At 34.1% G+C, this 20,505-nt stretch overlaps 1 protein-coding gene across 2 annotated transcripts in view; it reads right to left on the reverse strand.

The window, feature by feature from the left end:
• TINAG (tubulointerstitial nephritis antigen) overlaps positions 1 to 20,505 on the reverse strand; it is an 88,792-nt gene that overhangs the window by 44,980 nt on the left and 23,307 nt on the right. For both annotated transcript variants that reach the window (XM_037843939.1, XM_037843938.1), the window contains exons 4-7: positions 18,690 to 18,804; positions 7,517 to 7,640; positions 2,984 to 3,134; positions 991 to 1,171 (exon numbers count right to left, since the gene is read on the reverse strand). In XM_037843939.1, coding sequence (XP_037699867.1) covers positions 991 to 1,171; positions 2,984 to 3,134; positions 7,517 to 7,640; positions 18,690 to 18,804 — 571 coding nt within the window. The remainder of the gene's footprint in view (positions 1 to 990; positions 1,172 to 2,983; positions 3,135 to 7,516; positions 7,641 to 18,689; positions 18,805 to 20,505) is intronic.

Genomic DNA, 20,505 nt, shown 5'->3' on the forward strand with positions numbered 1-20,505 from the left:
CAGAGTACATATCAAAAACTCTGCTAGACACAAATATTGACCCAGTACCTATCCTCAAGGTATTTATGTTTTGCTTGAGTAGATAAAGAAGGTACACAATTAACTGCAATATGATATAACAGGTTCTATTTTGGTGACAAGCAAAAGAGTCATGGATGAAAACAGGAAAGAGAAATTAATTCTGCCTAGGCATCAAGGAACACTTAACTGAAAAGGTGAGGTTTGACCTGGGCCTCGAGGTATCTGTGGAATTTCACCAAAGATAGATTGGATGACCATTTGGGTCAAAGGAATCATCATATGGCTAAGCAGAGAAGCATAAAAGGGCATGGTTTATGCAGATATTAGACAGTAAACCTGTATTTTAGGATCTTTATGGACTGGTGGAGGGAGTGGATGCTGGCAGGACATGTCTGTAAAAGGAGGTCAGACCCAACTCATGAAAGACCTTGGGAAGAATACTGGCCTATATTCTGGAGGTAATAGGGAGTCACAGAAGGTTCAGATACTCTGGAGATGAGAATGCATGGGTAACTATGATTTAATGGAGTATAAAATTCTCCTAGCTTTTTTAATATAGCAAACTGGAATCCAACAGCATCTTCTTCCCATTGTGGTTTGACCTACTTCAATTATTTTGTTGAATGAGGCAAAGGATTGATAAAATGAAATTATGAGAAAGTGATCTTGCCACAACAAAAAAGTCAGAGAAAAAATGTATGACTCAGCTTTTGTCAGAGTGCCAAACCTATATATATATATATTTTAAAAACCTTATGTCCCTGACCATTTTGAATTTAAATCAATCATTTATACCGCCCTAATATTACACAGATTAGAAATCATACCCAAACTGGAAGTTTTTAATGGACACTTTAAAGATATCAAATAATTATATCTGAAAACAGCATTTTTTCATAGTTTTAATAATAACAGAGCTATATATTTTTGAGAAAGTCAAGCATTATTAATTTTGCCATTTACACTTACATTGGAAGAGACTCTGTATGGAGGAGAACACTGGTATATCCTGTTGGATTTCTCGATATTGTTAGGACACGGTTTTGTGGCATGCCGCTTTCCCCGCCCATCGGACCTACTTGCCATGGCACAGCCATTAGTGCTGGCGTTTTGATCCTTGGAAAGTGGATAGCATGCGTGGGACACCAGTCTATGAGGAATAAGCAAGGAGCAAAGGTAATATTCAGGAAGATGCCACAATATCTTGTCTATATTCAATTTTGCTTAATTAAACATGCGTAAATTAATCTTTTAAGCTGAACTGTTGACTGACTCCAATAATGACATTGCACTCCTCCCTCTTATTTCTTCATTACGATTTCAAAAATTTTGCATTAATGCATTTTAATAAACAAGTCTGTCTATAGTATTGAATTTCTTGAAGAGGAAAGGTGACTAAATAAAGTTCGTTGGAATAATAATAAGGGAAAGACTCCTTTCTATATCTATAAGTCTAATGTTCAAGAGCCAAATTAAATGTGTAAGAGACAACAGATTTGATTATTCTCAGATGGGGTGTTCTAATAAATTATGTGTCTTAGAATTAGTGTTTTCTTGAATATTTTTATTTATAGATAACATCTCACAAGATTTCAAGTATTATGTGCCAGTAGTTCATGATACTTTGGGGGAAATAGTATAATACTAATGTAATAACAAAAGTTAATGAGGTAGAAATTTTCCAGATGTTGCATTATACAAAAGATGAGAACATTATTTTGATTCCTGATTTTGAAACTGAACATAATGAAGAACAAATTATTAGGCTCCAAATCTAACATAATTCTATTGAATATAGAGACAGTAAGGGAAACAAAGTCATGGAATTGATTTTATAGGTATTCAATATTCAACTGGCCAAATAATATCCACTAAGATTGGCTCAAGAAACTTCAGTAATATAAAACAGAGTTTGAGAATCAGAGCAAGGAGCATGACAAAAGCAAAGCGAACAAAAAAAATTTTACAACTTTCAAGAAAAAAAATCTTGCATTAAAGGTGTTACTTTGCAGTGATGAGATGTTGTTCGGTCTCAATGATAATTTATCCTTTTCAAGCTCCTAAAGTGCTTTTATGTTTATCACAGTGCAAAGCAGAAGTCAACCAAGAACCACTATACCAGTTGTGGTGTAAATTATTACTCTACTGCAAGTCCAAGTAACCCATTCTAAGTACTCTCTAATTAGGCAAAATCATATGAAAAAAGTGTTAGAGAAAATCATTGCCATCTGTCAATATCCCACACCTGCTCTCTTTTGCAACACCTAGTTAGCAAACCCAAAAGACTCAGTAGATGAAGAATGAGTAGGTGGCCAGTGCATGTGTGTATCACCAGACAACTGCTTCAGTTTCTTTACTGAACAACTCAGATCTTCAGTAGATTAGCTCTTATAACGAACCCAGGGGAGCTGTGTGGTATCAGACTATGTGAGAGCAAGGAAATGCAACATGTCTTTTCTCATCAATGGGATGGGGACAATTAATATTATTAATGAGCTGAAACAACTATAAGTTACTTTGTTATTTTATTCTTCTGGATTTGTAATCTAATTTTTAAGTGACATTATCAGTTCTTCTACTGAGTAAATGAAAGGCTCAGCAAAGGTATGAGCCATATTGATTACTTTATTCCCTCCATGGGGACTCACTAGAACAGTTTGACTCAGAGCCACAAGAAGACAACCTTGATTAGATCCTTCAAAACTAAAATTCCTATTCTAAATTTGGCTAGAACTATATATATTCTTCAAATAATTGTTTCCAATAGCTTGTAATCTCCACAGATACCAAATATAGTGTGTGGGTATATATATATTTATATATTTATATATTTATATAGATGTAGTATACATATTTGTAGATTTTTTTGTTAATAATCTTAAAAGTTACTTTTTCCCTTCTTATTCTAGCCCCAAGTAACATTCACAAGAATCATAGAAACACATGTTGGGCAGCTATTTACCCACGTTTTCTCAGGTACCACCAAGCCCTATCAATGCTTCCACTGTTACATCCATGCCGGTTCTTAGCACAGCAAGAGATCAAATTCTGGGGGGACAGATTGGCTGTGTATCGACCATTGGACTGAATGGCTATTCGGTCAGCTGCCACACCTGTTTCAAAAGAATATTGATTAATATTCAAATGGCACAATAATTTACATAATCCCTTTGTTAGCCTATCCTAAGCTATTCTTCAAATTCTGCCTAAAACTGTGTAACCTAAAATTATGTGGCAAAAAAGTCATCGATATACCTGTGTATAACAAGTTCAACTCTGTCGTAATTCCAGTCAGGATTTTTGTCTGATTTTTGGTATTGCTCCATTGCCTTACCAACTTGAAAGACTTCTCTAGTTCCTTCTTCCTTTCACGTTTTGTAAACTTCTGAATTCCTCATTAAGATATTTCAATGTTGAAATTCTTTGAGAGTAGGGGCCATATTTTACTTACATTTGTATCATCTGTACCTAGAACAGCGTCTTGCATGTAGTCATTGGTAAATATATTTTTTGAAATGAATTTATCTAACCTGGGGTGACCAGGAAAATGGATCATAGAAATATTAATTGGAAATGTATCCATGGTCATCTGATACATTGGAGTAAATTGGTATCTAGTTTAACTGGTATCCAATTTACCTAGCAGTTCACACTTCAGCTGAACCATGCTAAATATGAATCTATCTTGTGCAATACCTAAAAGCTACATAGCACACTTTTATGCTTATGTTTGAAAACCATGATCCAGTAGACATGGAATTCACTTTGTTACTACTATATATATGTGGGCGTGTTTGTGTGTAATTAACTAACCCTTTATGATTGAACCAACTACTGTTGTATTTAAATAATTCCCTAATATTTTTTTTGGTAATCAGTTAATTCCTCAACATTTATTTATTGGGCACCTACTAGATGACAGTCACTGAGCTAAACACTAGTAATTTCAACCATGAACAAGAGAGACATAGTTCTTCCCACATAGAATAACAGTCTAGGGAAACCAATCAACGAGCAGCAGAAAACTATACATGTTTTCACTTTGATCATGTTATCATGATAAACAAATGTGAGTGATGAAATCATGAGAAAATTGAAGCAGGTGCCATTTTGGTGCTGATATTTTTGTTGGATACCTAGTAGTCTCATCATTGATGTTTAATCCCTTATGTACTTTAATCTATAGCAACAAATTCATAATCTTCCTTCTACCTATCCAACTTTCTCAATGGAAGTTATAGTTTTTGTTCATCAGAATTACCTGAGTACCGGAACCATTTGAGGTACTAATTTTAGAATTATTCTAAAAACTCATTTTAGAATAACTCATTAATACATGCTTTTCTCTCTATACATGATTTTTATGTAACTACAGCATATGTACAATGCCATAGTGAAATTGCTGGCACATCTTAGATGCTCAATATGTGTTTAATCTAAAACCTCCTATTTCCTTCTCAATTCCTGTGCCAGTTTGAATATATTGTGTCCCCCAAATGCCATTATCTTTGATGTAATCTTGTGTGGGCAGATTATCAGTGTTGATTAGATTGTAATTCTTTATTTCTTTGGAATGCCCCACCCAGCTGTGGGTGATGACTCTGATTGGATAATTTCCATGGAGGTGTTGCTCTGCCCATTTGGGATGGGTCTAAGTTGAGTCACTGGAGCCATATAAATGAGCTGACAGACAGCGAGAATTCAGTGAAGTGCAGCTGTGAGTGCTCTTTTGAAGAGGAGCTACAGCCAAGAGGGACACTTGGAAGAAAGCACAGGAGCTGCAGATGAGAGACAGTTTGAAGATGGCTGTTGAAAGCAGACTTGTGCTCTGGAGAAGCTGAGAGAGGACAACTATCCCAAGTGCAACTAAGAGTGACATTTTTGAGGAACTGCAGCCTAGAGAGGAACGTCCTGGGAGAAAGCCATTTAGAAACCAGAACTTTGAAGCAGACACCAGCCACGTACCTTCCCAGCTAACAGAGGTTTTCCGGACACCATTGGCTATCCTCCAGTGAAGGTACCCGATTGCTGATGTGTTACCCTGGACACTTTATGGCCTTAAGACTGTAACTGTGCAACCAAATAAACCCCCTTTTATAAAAGCCAATCCATCTCTGGTGTTTTGTATTCCGGCAGCATTAGCAAACTAGAACAATTCCCATCTACTATTATACTAGGATATAAATCATAAAAGCAAATGACAAACTATCACCTCTGCTGTTCTTAAGAACATAATTCCCTATTTTATAAAAGAAAACAGAAATTCTTGGATGCTTTGACTGTCAATACAAGGGTTCAGCAACAAATATGAATTTTTAAAAATATTAGGGTAACTATTCTTTGGTTCAGAAAATACTTTTGCAAGGTAGAAAAAACTGTTATCAAGGAAGCCTGCCTCCAGGGTCATTTCTGACACTTACCAGCTTTTGGCTTTGGGTAGGTTACTTCACCTATTTGTGCCTCCTTCTAAAACCAGAGGCTTGAAACTAATGACCTTTAAGACCCATTCCAGCCCTATGAGTCTGTAGGTTTCAACTAAGATATAAGTGCTTTAAATCCTAATATTATTTAATATGTTGCACTTATATGGACATTTCTAAATCTCTGTGAAGGTTTAGTCCAAATTCACTTGAAATATTTAGGAAAGGTTGGAAGGCTCAAAGAATGACTCAGTTCAACTAATTGTGTGTCTCTTTCTTCTTGGAACTTTTTATTGGGCTTTACCTATGAGACTCATTCTATTATTATTTTCTTTGCTTATTTCATTTTGCTTCCCAATTTGCTCCTTGGCACGTATCATTTCCACCATTTCAAATGCCTTTGCCTTTTCAGCTTCTGACATCTCACCTGAATTTTATGTAGTCTCATAACTACTTTATATAAGTGTATATATTTTGAAAATATCTTATTCCATTTCATAACTTTTAACTTCTTTGAAAGACATTTTTTTCTTATTTTAACAAGCACTTCCTGATATAATTTTCAGTATCTTTAAGAATACTGAGTTTATTATTTTCTTTATGTAACACACAAAATAGAATCAGTTTTATTTACCTTACTGACTACACAGGATACATAATTATGTCCTCTGAAACCACAAAACAGGGAAAACCCTCTCTCTGCTGTTCTGGTGAATTCAGTAGGGGGACAAATCTAGACTTAGCCCTTGTTGGAAGCCATCTGCAGAGTTGTGACCTGGGGATATCAAATATACCTGCCAAATCAGCCTAGCAAGGTACTCTGAATATTTCACCACTAATGTCTTTCCTGCAACAGCTACAGAAATGCTGACTGTTTTAATTTAAATTTAAAGCAAAATTCTTATATATCACCTAGGAAGGGTAACACATTAACGCCATGAGCATAAAATGACAAATGACTTATCTGATTAAATCTCTCCCCAGCCATCTGAAACGGGGCTCAGAGAGGTCCCCATGCAGATTCCTGACACAGTGAGGATGAGCATCAGATAGCTAGTGGGGGTGGGGCACAGTAGTAAGGAGTTAGAGATGCGGTCACTCCAGAGGTGAGCTTGGTCAACTTTACAGTTCTGCCAAGGGCACTATTTCTAGCACTAACTGGCTGGCACAATAAAGTAATATTTAGACAAAGATATCAGCATTTTTCTGTCGCAGGCAGTACACCCACAGAGCTGGCTTCTTTAAGAGGCTATGTACTTATTTCACAATGCTTTCCGTGCTTAAACTATTTTTGAGCAGTCTTGGAATAACCTACAAAATCTAGAGCATGGTTTTATGAACAACTTTGGTTGTGGCCAGTCTTTGTTATGTTAGGTTGTATTTAATTGTTGGACTAAAATCAACACTCCTTTGAGGATAATTTTGGAGAACAAGTCTTGGGATTAGCCTGAGTAATTCATTTATGGGCCTTGTGAATTTATATAAAAGAGCTATTCCTAACACTTTTAGAGTACAGGCAGCACTAATTTGGAAGCTACTTTTCTGAAAACATCAGGCATACAACTTGAGTCACAATCTCTATTTATTTAAAACCTTTATCTAAAACAATTTGATACATTATTATTTAGTTTGAGATCTCTACTTTATACAAATTAGTTTAATAAGCAAATATATTTTTCAAATATTATAAAGTGAAAACAATGTAAGTATTATTATGTAAGTATGAAGATGTGTATTACAGATTACAGATAATATTATGGATAAAGAGGAAGCTTAATACTCTTAGTATTAGGCCTGAACTCTCTAAGGGCAAACATATTTTCATATATTTTCTTTGTTGTTCCTTTGCTTCCCTCTTCATTAAAATTAGACCTTAAAAATAAAGAGTAATTTTAAGATGAAAAAGGATTTTTTAAATAATACTAATATTGATTTCCTTAGCCAGAATAAGATTTTACTTTGAATGACCATGTTATTACTTAAATATTCTAATTTTAAAAACCTTTTAAATACTGTCCCAGGCTCTAGAGTCAAAGGGGGAATTTATAGAGGAATAATTAAAATAACTTTATTACTTGCAGTAGAAAATGCCCAGGATGCAGCACAATTTTTTTGATCCAATGGTCCATGAGTCCATCCAGGCCACTTATAAGAAGCAGTAAAAAACTCAGGAAGATCAGTTGTTGCAGGCAAAGAAGCCTAAAGAGGAAGAACAGGCAAGGGTTTCATATTTTCTCAAACGGCTCCCAATAACCATCAAAAAAAACTATTAATTTTGACTTATTTTGTACACTCAAAATTTCTGAACGGCACCACTGAAAAGTATTATTTATGTAGAATTTCTAATTCACTCTGTATAAAAATGACAATTCAATATGGGGGATCATAATACAGTCCAGAATGATAAGAACAATACATCAAATGTTTTTCCTGGGTTAACATACAGTGCAATGATTTCAGCCAATGTTTGTCATCTTGAATCAGATTTGTGCTTATTCATGTGAAAGACCACATTGTGGTTTTCAAATTTGTCCTAAGAAAGAGAACTTACTTCTCTGCCCCTCCTATTCTGGTGAATGTGTGTGATTTTGAGATGAAATTAATATCAAAAGGAGGTATTTATGGATTTTCTGTATTAACATACTTTGAGCCTCAGGGAACATACCAATTTTTCACCAGAAATTGGGAAATGAGACTGGCATGAATTGGTTGATATTTGTAAAATCCTTGAAGATTAAAACGGTTTCAGGAAATGTGTAATACCAAGAGTACGATAAATACAATGCTGTCTTAAGAGCACGTGTTAAAGTCCTGACAGAGTCAATTTCAGCTGCCATCTTTCAGAGAAGGCAAATTAAATGTTAGGGATCTTGTTCTGTTCATGAAACAAAAAGAAAACCTGAAACCCAATATCTTGTGTTTTCCAAATGTTTCTAAAGAATGATGACTTTTACTTCCATAAATAACCATTTATTTATGGCACAGATTCCAGGCAAATAAAGATTAGTTTATTAATTTTTCATCACATGCATTCACACACACACACACACACACACACACACACACACACACACAATCATTTTTCAAAGTGCTTTAAAGTTTTCCAAGTGAATTAATTCTCAGTATTTTTTTTTTGATCTCAATAGCCCCATGTGAATAATCAGGGCATGTATTATTAGCTCTATTTTATGAATGAGGAAACTGACTTCTAAAAGTTAAATGACATGCTAAGATCTCAGTTAAATGAGAGCTACCCCTGAAACTAGACCCAGATTTTAGAATTCTTCACACCATACTCCATATCTGTCATTTCCCTATTTTATTAGAAACACGTGGATACTTTGCAATAGAAGTAAAATGTATGCAAAGCTAAAATTTAACCTATTTAAGAGTCTTTATGATTGTGCATTAAACAAGTCGGTCTATTGATCCAATATCTAGCAAAAAAAAAAAAAATCACTTCTGACAAGTACATAATAGCATCAAAGAATAAAGTAATTTACAATTTTCATGTCTGCTTGAAAAGGTATCTATCCAAAATAATTTGTGAATTTTAATTTTAATGGGAGAGTTCAGTATTGATATATAGAACTACTATCAAATAATAAGAAAGTCATTAACTCCTGGATTCAATTACTAAAAACACTGACATTTAGATGACTGAAGAAAAGTGCCAAAAACTGTCCGAGTTCTGACATTTTATCAAGCAGATTGCCATAGATTATCTGCTTGATAACTTGTAAGAGAGTGTCATAAAAAGTCATATAAGTTTGTTTAGATTCTGATTTTAATGTATCAGAATCTAAAGTGGGACACACTGAAGGGTTAGAGCAGAATAAATTTGCTGCTCTGAGTGGATAGTTTCAGAGACTGAGACTCACTTTCCAAAGGAGTCGTTTTAGCTGGTACATAAATCCACTTATATATTACTCATACCTTCCAATATTATTATTGGCTTTCCAGACTGATTTTCAGAATTTATGATACTAAAGTTGCCTTGAGTTTCCAAAATAAAAAAAAAGATAGGTGGATTATCAATGGTTATTTTACTTTACCAGTTCATAACTCCAAAGTAGTAATATGCATAGCATATTTGTTTTCTGCTTTGTTGAAACAATAAGTATATAACTATTATTTCAAATACATATCAACAGGGGTTGAGTTATTTAGAATTTGACTTCCACATGCCAAAGCTTACCAAAGTGTTTTGCTCATGGGAAGTCCTTATATCTGATAATAATAACAAGGTACATATTTATCTGGTAGATTTGATATCTTAAAAATATTAGTTTTTCCCATAGACACATTAAGTTAAATTATAATACCAGCATGCATTTGTTGCTTTTATGATTTATTCTTTAAAGGTGAAAAACATGAATGGCTGATCCTTCTCGACAAGATCAGGAAATAGAGAAACAAAAAGCAAAATGACATTTTTATTGAAATCATATTTACCAATCCCATTAAGCCAGGAGATCAATCTTGAAACTCATTTATTGGATTTTTCAAGACTTTACAACACATTTAATAATGCTTTTCCTAAAAATGAGCCCATAGCATTTGATGCTGGACAAGCATACATTACTTTGCAATTTTCTTTGCCTCATTATTTCCAATAATCTGATATAACAAGCAGAAAGCAAAATTTTATATCCCATTACTCCATAATTGCATTCTCCTGAAAAATAGCAGTGTTTTTCAAGAGTTTAGAAATAAAGGTAAGCATCACAGAATCGTATTTTTAAGGAATTGGTAATAGATGTCTGGCTTTAATGAATGATATATTTTTTTCTAAGGATAGCTAAATAAAGCAAGATAACCAAGAGAAATAGAGTGAAAGGGATTCCAAAATACCAGATGCTTAAATAAGAATGAAATTTATTTTTAAAGGAGATTTCTCAGTAGTATATGGGTATTTTTATTTCTTTTAATTGTAATTTTTAAAAAATTTGAGTCATAATCTAATTATATTTCCAAATTAATATTAGTCAAGTTTTAGGTTAAACTTGAACAGTCTCACAGCTTCAACATTTCCATATAGAAAGTAGAGATTAAAATTAACGGGAATAAATATAAGAATTGAACGCAACAGTCAATAGTGGAGAATTTTTGCAATAACTCTTGCATTGTCAAAATCTCTAAAGGAGAAATGGAAAAATAATCACAGAGCACCCTGAGAAGAAATTGATTGATTTTTTCCAAGAACTTCAGAATAAATTCTGGACATTCTTATCATGAGTCCACATCCACATACATCAACTATAGGAATCACCTTTTCTATCTCCAGTCGTACTTTTCCCCCACTGAAATTAGGATATTCAGAGTAACCTGAGAGTCAAAAGAAAGCAGCAGATGATAATCTGATTTTCTGAACTAACAAACCAAGGTGAGTGGCCATGGGTACCAGAAATTTCTTCTAAAGTCTTTAATATTGGAGAGGAAAGGACCAATTTTCTGGTTGCTTAACAGCTACGTGAAATTCTCATATTCAACAATTTAGTCTTCATGCCTTAATTTTTAAAGAGTCATGCTTTGATAAGTTTCTAGTTTCTAATTATAGTGTAATTTTTAACAAGCTACTTATAAATATCAGTATGCAGTGACTGCACTATGGCAGATAGTGTTAGTTCTTCTTTAGTCTTCTCTTTGTTAATAAGCTTCCACTTTCCTCATATAATACAATTTTTATTTCAGTACATCCAGTTTCATGAAATTCACTACATTTTTCAGCCTCCCTTGCTGCTAAATGTGACAACATTATTAATTCTAACCAATGGGATGCAAGCAGAAATACCATTTGGCAGCTTCTGAGAACTTTCCTTAAGAGCCTGCTGGCACTTGACTTTTACCTTATTTTCTTGGTCTTTTTTCATTTCATGCAGGCAGGAATTTAGGCATTATAGATGGACATGGAGCAGCCTTCTTGAGCCATTCTATGACCTTGAAAATAAAGGCCTGGTTATTCAGTCCCTTAGAGTGAAATCTAGCTCAGGATCATCCACTTTCAGATTTGTTTGTGGGAGATAAATTTCTATCTTCCTTAAGCCACTGTCAGTTTGGATTTTTTGACACTCTCAACTGAGCCCAAACATGACTAATAAATCATACATGTTATTAAAGCTCCTAAGGCAATACCATATGTTATTGAATTCAGGACATCATCAAACACAAGAAGCATCCCAGGATCAGAAGTGTTAAACTATGAAGTAAATATTCATATGAAAGTTGATAAACTAGATATTTTCTAAAAGGAGTTCCCTTAGAACACTAGTTTTGAGGAATTTTAATAAGTAATTATGAAAGAAGGAGTTCACTAATAAAAAATTCTAAGAAACACTGGTTTTAAAAATTAAGTAGAGTTTTGTATTCACCACAATATTTTAATAAACTGCTAAATGTGTTATGAGGCTTTAAGAAGTGGAAATAATATCCTGATGTTAAATGCTCATGATTTGGGCCAATGCAGTGTATTTTATTTTATTATTTCACTTCATTTTTATTGTGAGGATCAAAGGACTAGTGTTTCATGGAAGATACTTTAGGAAATACCCTAGTACAGAGTAGACAGAGCTGTGAGGAGGCCACAGAGTAGGTGTCTATTATAGCGACATGCCAAATCACCTCAGAAATCTACTTTAACATGGCAAAATATTTGTCCAAAAATATAAATTTTCAGATTTCTTTTGGAAGATTTGTCCTGTGGTGATCAATGTAGTTGCATCCCACTCTGTCATTTGTCATGTTCAATTATATCACAGTGTTATGCTTCAGACCATGACTAGAAAAGAAAAATAAAACTGAAAGTCTGAAAACTGATTTGAGGGATAAGATATCCATTCTGCCACAGTGCATGTAACCAAGAAATGAAGCCTGGGTGTGTATCTCCTAAAATTTACTGAAGGGTTTGAGGTTCCATTCTGAGAAGGGTAAAGAACGAGAATTGAGGAGACTTAAGTAGATGCTTTGAAGCTCTTTGATTCTTAAAATTCTTAATGCAGGGATTGCAAGAAAAACTGGATTCTATTCTTTCCCTGGCTTTTTTATCTAGATAAATAAGAAAATTTTGAGAAGAACTAAGAGGAATATATACTTAAACATAGATGCTACCCCTTCCCCTCTCCCTGACATGCAATGGGCAACTTATTTTGAAACCTGTATTTTGAAAACTTAATGCCATCTGCCTGTGTTCATTTCTAAGGGAGCTAAAGATCAATTTTATGGGAAAAAAAATAGTCATTTTTTGCTAATATTATAAAAAGAATGTAACTAGGTAACTGAGGTTTTCTCTTTTCTAACAAAGGTTTCTGTTTACATGGGTTACAAAGGTTATCGGAATCAAATAGAAGCTGTTGGTTCAGACTATTTCCCAATCAAATAAAAAAATTCAATAACCTATTAATGGCAAGAACTAAACTTGAAATTTTAGTTTTGATTTTTTCCAAAGGTACTTCTTATCTCTCAGTACTTGCTATCATTGAAATATATTTTGGGAAAGGATAAAACAAATTCCTATTATAACCAATGACTGGAGAAGGAAAAAATCCAGTCAATCAGTTGATATGTGTTATTCAGATAATGACAACATATCCAGATGATTAAATGAATTTTTCATTTCTTACCAAAATGATCTATTATATGGTGACTTTAAAAGTTATTATATAATATATAAAATATTATTTTACTTTAACTTCCAACAAACCATAGAGTATCATGACATGTTCTCCTTTGTTAGCAACGCCAACTAAAACACACTAAATTATATACACACTATATCATAAACATACTAATATATATTGGGTAACTGAAAAAAGATGTTATGCTAATTAACTATGAGGTCAAATCAAAAAATTTAGAACATGTTTATATATATTTATATATATATATATATGTATCTGATATCATATAATAGAGTATGTCTATAAGTTCTAAAATGTTACACTAGGCTTCATATTTTGATAACTTCCAAATGGCTCTACCTTAGATGTAGTACTTATTTATAAGAGCTTAGTTTAACTTTATTATTCCCCTGGGGAATCAACAATAAAACTATAAAAAAAATTTTTTTGACTAAGCCAAATATAAAATTGAACTCAATTTCCTGATTTCTGTTTGAAAATAGTATTTTTCTTTCAAAATGTTTGCTTTATTTATAATATTGCTTAATGAAGCTTCTTAGAATTATCTCCCAAATTCAAAAGCACTTGAACATCAGGTCTGGAAAAAGAATCAGGAGCAGAGTTTTGATTTGATTTGATTTGATTTGACATAGAAGCACAGCAGAATGCTCAGGTTCACTAGTAATGTGTTAACTCCATCAGGGTCAACAAACCCAGGGCTACACATTTCTTTATGAAATGCTCTAAATTATGAAGGGTTGGATAATTTAGTCTGTACAGAATTGACCTCTTTGAGAATTCTCCTGCTCTCCCAAGATCAATACAACAAAGAACAAACATGACTTTTTATATATTATATAACATTTATTTAATGCTACTAGACTCCAAATACTGTGCTAAGCACTTCACATTCAGCATTTCATGCACCACTTACAATCCTTGAGTTAGGTACTACTGTTACCATCTTTTTATGGAGGGGGACACCAAGGTTGAGAGAGGTTAAATAAGTTGCCTGAAGTCAGGCAGTAAGTGGTACAGCCAGATTGAGACCCAAGCAGTCTGGCTCCAGAGGTCATGCCAGTCATGGTATGTGGAAGGTGCCACATGGGTGAGCTAACTGGCTTTCACATGCCTTTAAACATGACTCCTCAAAAGGACCCCACAATGCCAGTTTGCATACAGTCAGAAAACCCGATTGCCTCCATTGTATTCTTTCCGTGACACTAAGAATTTTCTACCCTTCTCAAAATACACTCCTGTTCCCTCCACCACTTTTGTTTCAATATTTTAGCTTACGTTGGCATAATGGTTTCCTAATGCTGCTATAACAGATTACCACAAACTGGGTGTCTTAAAACACCAAGCATCTAGTTTCTCACAGTTCTGGAAGATAAAAACCTGAAATCAAGGTGCTAGCAGGACATGCTCCCTCTGAAGACTCTAGGCAAGTATCCTTCTTTGCCTCTTCCTGGCTTCTGGCATCTCCCTACAGTCTCCAGCAATCTGGGTTTGTAGCTGTATCTGCTTCCATCGTCACATCACCCACCCTCTTCCCAGTGTCTCCATGTTTCTTTCCTCTTCTTACAAGGACCCCAGCCTTTGGATTTGGGGCCCATCCTAATCCAGTATGATCCTTTCTCAGTCTTTAACAAAGGCCCTATTTCCAATTAAGGCCACATTCTGAGGTTCCAAGCATGTTTTATGGAGTATGAATCCTAGGGATTATTCGTAATTATTATTGACAAAAAGTGATTCTCTGATCTCATGAATTTAGGAAACAGTGGGTTTAAAAACAGGTTAATGGTACATGGGGTCTCCTAGTGTACAAGTGAATAGTGTGAATCTTCAGAAGGGAGATATAATGCATCATTTCACAAATTTATTTGACCCTGATGGGACATCTTTGTTTACAGAGCATCCTGCATGATTGATGTTCCATGAAACACTGTTGAGAAATTATCATTTAAAGTTTTGAGCCCTATGATTAAACCATTTCATAATCTTGTCTTGTACCATAAAGTGACAAAAGGATCTATAAGAAGAATTTATTTTAAGTTCTTGTGGGGTTCTATAGTCCTATTTGAGACAGCTCTCATTTAGTCCCATTGTTAGTCTATTCATAAACTACAAATCCGAAATTGATTGACAGAGAGTGGTTGATTTGTCCAATCGTTCTTGACTTTTACTGTAGAACAAATTGGAATAGTGCATAGACACAGCCTCAGATACCAAAATTAAGGAAATATCCCACGAGGATACATGTCTGACAAGATTTTGAACAATCTCAACTCATTCAGGAAAAAGTTAGGCATGGATTGATCAGCTAACATTTTTTGACTTGACACTAGACAAAATTCAAACTTGGTGATGCGTATCTTCTGTATACTCCCCTGCCGCCGATAGTTCTGCAAGTTGTGAGCTGCCTAGCTCAAGGGTCAAGTAGAGGCTGGACTTTATCCTTTGCTGTGCTTGCAAGCCCTTTGCCCAGGCATATAACTATTTCTGCCCAGATGGGATCATTTATTTAATTCCCACAAAGGAATCTTCTGCTCACCAAACCCTGTGCCCTTAGTACAGTGTTCACCCAGAGAAGGTGCTTGTCTCTAATTTTTAGCAAGTTGCTGCAGGATCCAGAAAGGGTCCCTTTCAGCCTTCTTTCTTTCCCTTCCTCACACCCTCTCTGCTTGTACCTGAGAAAACAATAAGTTTATGTTTCTTTTTGTCTGCCCTTAGGATTGCCATCCAGGAAGTGCCCACTCTCAACCTCCCAAATTACCTTTCTCTAATCCCCACTATCAACATAATACTATTCTTCACTGTTGCTAATCACACAGTGCAAATGTTCAATTGGATTGAACTAATTTGCATAGGCTAATTTACATGATCATGGAACCCTTCGCACGCCACCTATTGATAAATCTCTTACCTATGCTCAACAGACACATTATGGGAATAGTGATGGGAGCTAAGGAATGAGGCCAGGAAACCAGCCAGGAAAGAGAAGCACTTTCCCAGGAATCCATAAGGACTAATGATTTGTCTTTCCTGCCCTGGGAAAACAATTTCATGAACCCCCAATTCTCATCAAGGCAATATGGTCAAAGAAAGGAAATATATTGGGGTGGGAATGCAATGTGGTTTTCCAGTGTGCTTGGAATCATACCGCTGAGGCAACTGTCTAACCTAACTGTATATATAGCCATCCTGGTGAAAATAGTTTTTTAAAAAAAAGGTGGAAGAAAGTAAAAAAATTCATCATCCAGAAATATATCAACAAAAAAATTTCATTTTTACTTTATTGGTAGGCAGTTTGTTATCATGAATTGGTGTATTTTCTTTGTAGTCAGCAGGCTAAGAATTTACCTATTTTTTTGGCTCTTCCAGTAGCTACCAGTTCAACTCATTTCATACTGACCTCATTTCCTTCCTAAGAGTACTTGTTATGATTCTGATTCTCTTCTACTTGACTAGATATTTGGCCACCTCTAACACTCAGAAACTTTTTTGAAAGGTCCTGAGTCCTCAGACTACTGTAGCCTAGAATAAGAAGTTGTTTCCTTGCCCCACATCATAAATGAATAGTAGATCCCATACAGATCAGCTGAGTTTTCCTTGTCATATTCCTAGATTTACTAGGCAACTGTATGATAATAATTCATAGCACAAGGTAATATAAATTCTTCCAACATACTAGTCATTAAGATTTTTCATTTTAATATCACCACAGTGACTTCTATGCAAACAAATCCCCAGAAGCCAATAAGTGGTTTAGAATTAGATTTCTTTTTCTATGCTGTGGTGAGTGGAAAGTTGGGAAAGAAAGGTATCTCATTTTCTCTAGAATGTAAAACATTCTGAGTTGCAAAAGTTAAAGCTTAAAAAGGAAATGTTAGAAGTAGCCCGGAGGTTATGTCTATAGACACCCAAACGAGTGTTTGCCCACTGGGGCCCTCAATAAAAGCAAGTGAAAGAGCAATTCTTATAGAGGGAGTAAGTTTTTTTCTTAAATAAGAAATGCTGCCTCTTTTTTTTCTTTTTTTTTTTTTTTTTAACATTCTAGGAAAAGAACTACATTGCTCAACTCTGTGAAAATAGTGTAGAACAAGGAGTCTTTTAGCTGGAGGAAAAATGAAAAAGAAAATAACCAGCAAAAAAAGTCTCTTTTCTAATTGATTATACAGTTGGGGCACTCAAAACCATGAATATGTAAAGATTTTGTATCTTACTAATTGTAGAAAAGATCCAAAAATATATCTAAGCTGATCATTTCAGGAAATCAGCCCTGGTTAGGGGCGTAAAAGACTTCTTACTATTTTGAACCTGAATTGGTCACAGCTAACTGAGTCTACTGGGAATCTAAGGAGGTTGTATTTGGGGGACCTTTCAGATGTCATGGCTCTGTAATTTAAGTAATTCTGTGACAGGCTGCTAACCTCCTGTCAATCTCAGTTTGCCTTTCTTTAAAGTGTGGATAATAATAGCATCCACTACATCAAGCTGTTGCGATAATTAAATGAGATAATGTGTAAAAGTGCTTTTAAGAGTGCTTAATATCCATCCACTCTACAAATTACTACATTCTCTGATATTGGTTATAATTTAGTAAGCCCTACTAGCAGAGTTTAAATTGGAGCCATTACTCAGCTGATTACATCTTTTGAAAGCAACATACATTAAATGTTTAATGAGATACCTGTGAACTTACAACTCACCCAACTGCAAACAACAATCTTGCTAGGTCTGAGATGCTTAGAGCTTTCAGGGAGCCAGGACCTTTGTCTTCAATAGGGAGTGGAGAGGCTGCACTCCAGCCGCCTGGGAGCACCACTCTGCTCTGAGTATTTGTGAATTCAAACAACATCTCAACTAGAAAATGTATGTGGCTTAGAGACACCACACACTGGGTGGTAAAACTGCATCTCTATGAGTTAGAAATTTGTGATAACTATAGTAGAAGCCTCTTTATGCAAGGTACCTATTATCAGATGATAGCTCCTCTTAAAAATGAAAGGAAAATCCAACACGACAGCACAATGAAAAGAATTTTTGGAAACTTTAGGCCATTTCACAAAGGAGTTTGCCAGATAACCAGGCAAAATCTGAAGGTGATTTTTTAATAAAATTTGATTTTTGAAGACAAACCTTTACTAACCGTAATAGCATACGTATCTCTAATTACTGGCATTTACTTCATCCTCATGTGATAGTGGATAATCCAAAGGACATCAAAACTGTGTTTTGATGAATTCACAAAGTAAATGTGAAAAAAAAAAACAAATAATGATTTGATTAAGTGATGGGTCACTGAACAATCAATAATCAGATACAGGTATTTGTATGAAATCATTAGCAGTGTCAATGAACATGCAATTATTCCTTAAGACAAGATCTAGTTGACAATAGTGAACTTTCAAAGTCCATATAAACTTTTGGGGGATGCAGCAGCCATTTGTGATATGTATATATATATACACACACGCACGTATATATATGTATATATATATATATAATATGGCTGAATTATAACTGTGAAAGCTCAAAACTCATTATTTTAGTTATTTGTCATTATTTTAAACACACATATGAACATACCTATACAAACACACACACACACATTACAGAAAATACCCACTGTCACTTCATTCATGCTCAGAAGCACGGAGCTAGGTGGCAAGGTGCCAAGGCGAAATTTGAAACCTTCTTCCAAAGTCATTCCCCAGAATTGGCTGTAGTTCTGTGCTGTCCATCTGCCTTACGAAGGAAAAAGAAAAATATGTGCAGGTTATATAATATCACTTTTATAAATACATGTACATTTTTATTTCCTAAATTATACACTAAAAATTGCAGACAGTCTCACAAAATGGAGCTATTGTTACAGACTAGATATTCTTCATATAAACAATAACTATTGATTATTCTAATAATCAAGCATATAAGACATTCTTCCCAAACTGGGTCCATTTAAATTGTTTTAGTGATTCATATGAGGAACTTAAAGCCATATCAATATAAATGAAATCTAAGAATCAGGAATCTTTACATACCATAAAGGGATTAAGTGATAAATAAGGTCAATATATGTAGTTTCTTTTAAATAGCATTAAATGTATTTTAGAAAGAAGTATGAATACGCAGAAATTTATTGATAGATTAAATAGGGTAAACTGTTTCATTTATAATTTAGATTTGAAAAGATATTGACCAGGTAAAAAGGTAAAAAGAAGAACTTTTACAAACAAAATAATTATATTTAAAAATATTAAATCTGCAAATTAATTAGAATAGAAATACTCTTATCATATATTAAATTAGTTAATTTGTGTTGAGTGCGCAATAATCTTAGTTATTATTACCAATAACAACTAAGATGAAATCAATTAATGTGAAATTAGGTATCAAAATATATATCTTTCTGAAGACGTATTTTGTGCCCTTAGAAAAGGAAACTTGCTTTCAAAATTTAATATTGAAATTTGGAGACAATTAACAATTCCTTAAGAGATGATAGAAGATGAACAGTGAGAAAGATGAAAGTAATTTAATCATTGCCTATTTGAATTATCTACAACCTGAGGGCAATATACTTTCAGTATTTAAGTCAAATCTAAACTTTATCCTGTTTTGTTTATTATTAAAACTGTTTTTAATGTGGAATGCTCTTATGAATGATTTAACATACAACTACATTTTCAATGATATGCCTGGCAAGTTTATGGTTTTCTTTTATAAGATCTGTTAGTTTGTATAATCCTAAGCAACTTTCAACCTCAATTTTAAAGAGCAGTCTCTGGTTTCCAAGGTATTTCCATAAGGAAACCTCCGAATATATTAGATATTGTAGTATTAAAGAGACTAACAGGACCAGCTTTAGGCAAGTGTGTTTTGATGCCCTACCATAGTAGTTTTCAAGCTTCAGATCTTGGGACATTTGTTTTTAGTCATATTTTAATGAGAAGGGATCAGCATTTAAAAAAATAAAAATAGGAGGTAGGATTGAATAATAGGGAACATTTTAGTTTATTGCAAATAGTGAGAATGAATATTGTTTATATATACACTCACATGTATGTATATATATATGTATGCATGTATACATGTTTATATGTATGTATATGTATATGTATTAGGTCACAAAATAAAATGTATGTTTGGTTGTAAGTCATGCTCAAAAAAAGTGTGAAAGGCACTACCCTACACCATCCTCCTTGACTTAGACACATCGCCTTCCTTTTCCTCCAATTCATCATTATTGAACATTCTTAATTTATCATATTCTTGGGACATAGAAATAAATAAAATTTCTCTACCCTCAAGAAGCTCATACACTACCAAGGACTAAAAAATAGAAATGACTTCAATATGTGTCCTTTACTAGCAGTAGGTCAAACTGTGATCAGAGTGGAGGATTCAAATATAACTCTACCTGAACGAGTTGGTATATTTTT

Source organism: Choloepus didactylus, chromosome 7, assembly GCF_015220235.1.
Source record: "Choloepus didactylus isolate mChoDid1 chromosome 7, mChoDid1.pri, whole genome shotgun sequence".
NCBI lineage: Eukaryota > Metazoa > Chordata > Mammalia > Pilosa > Megalonychidae > Choloepus > Choloepus didactylus.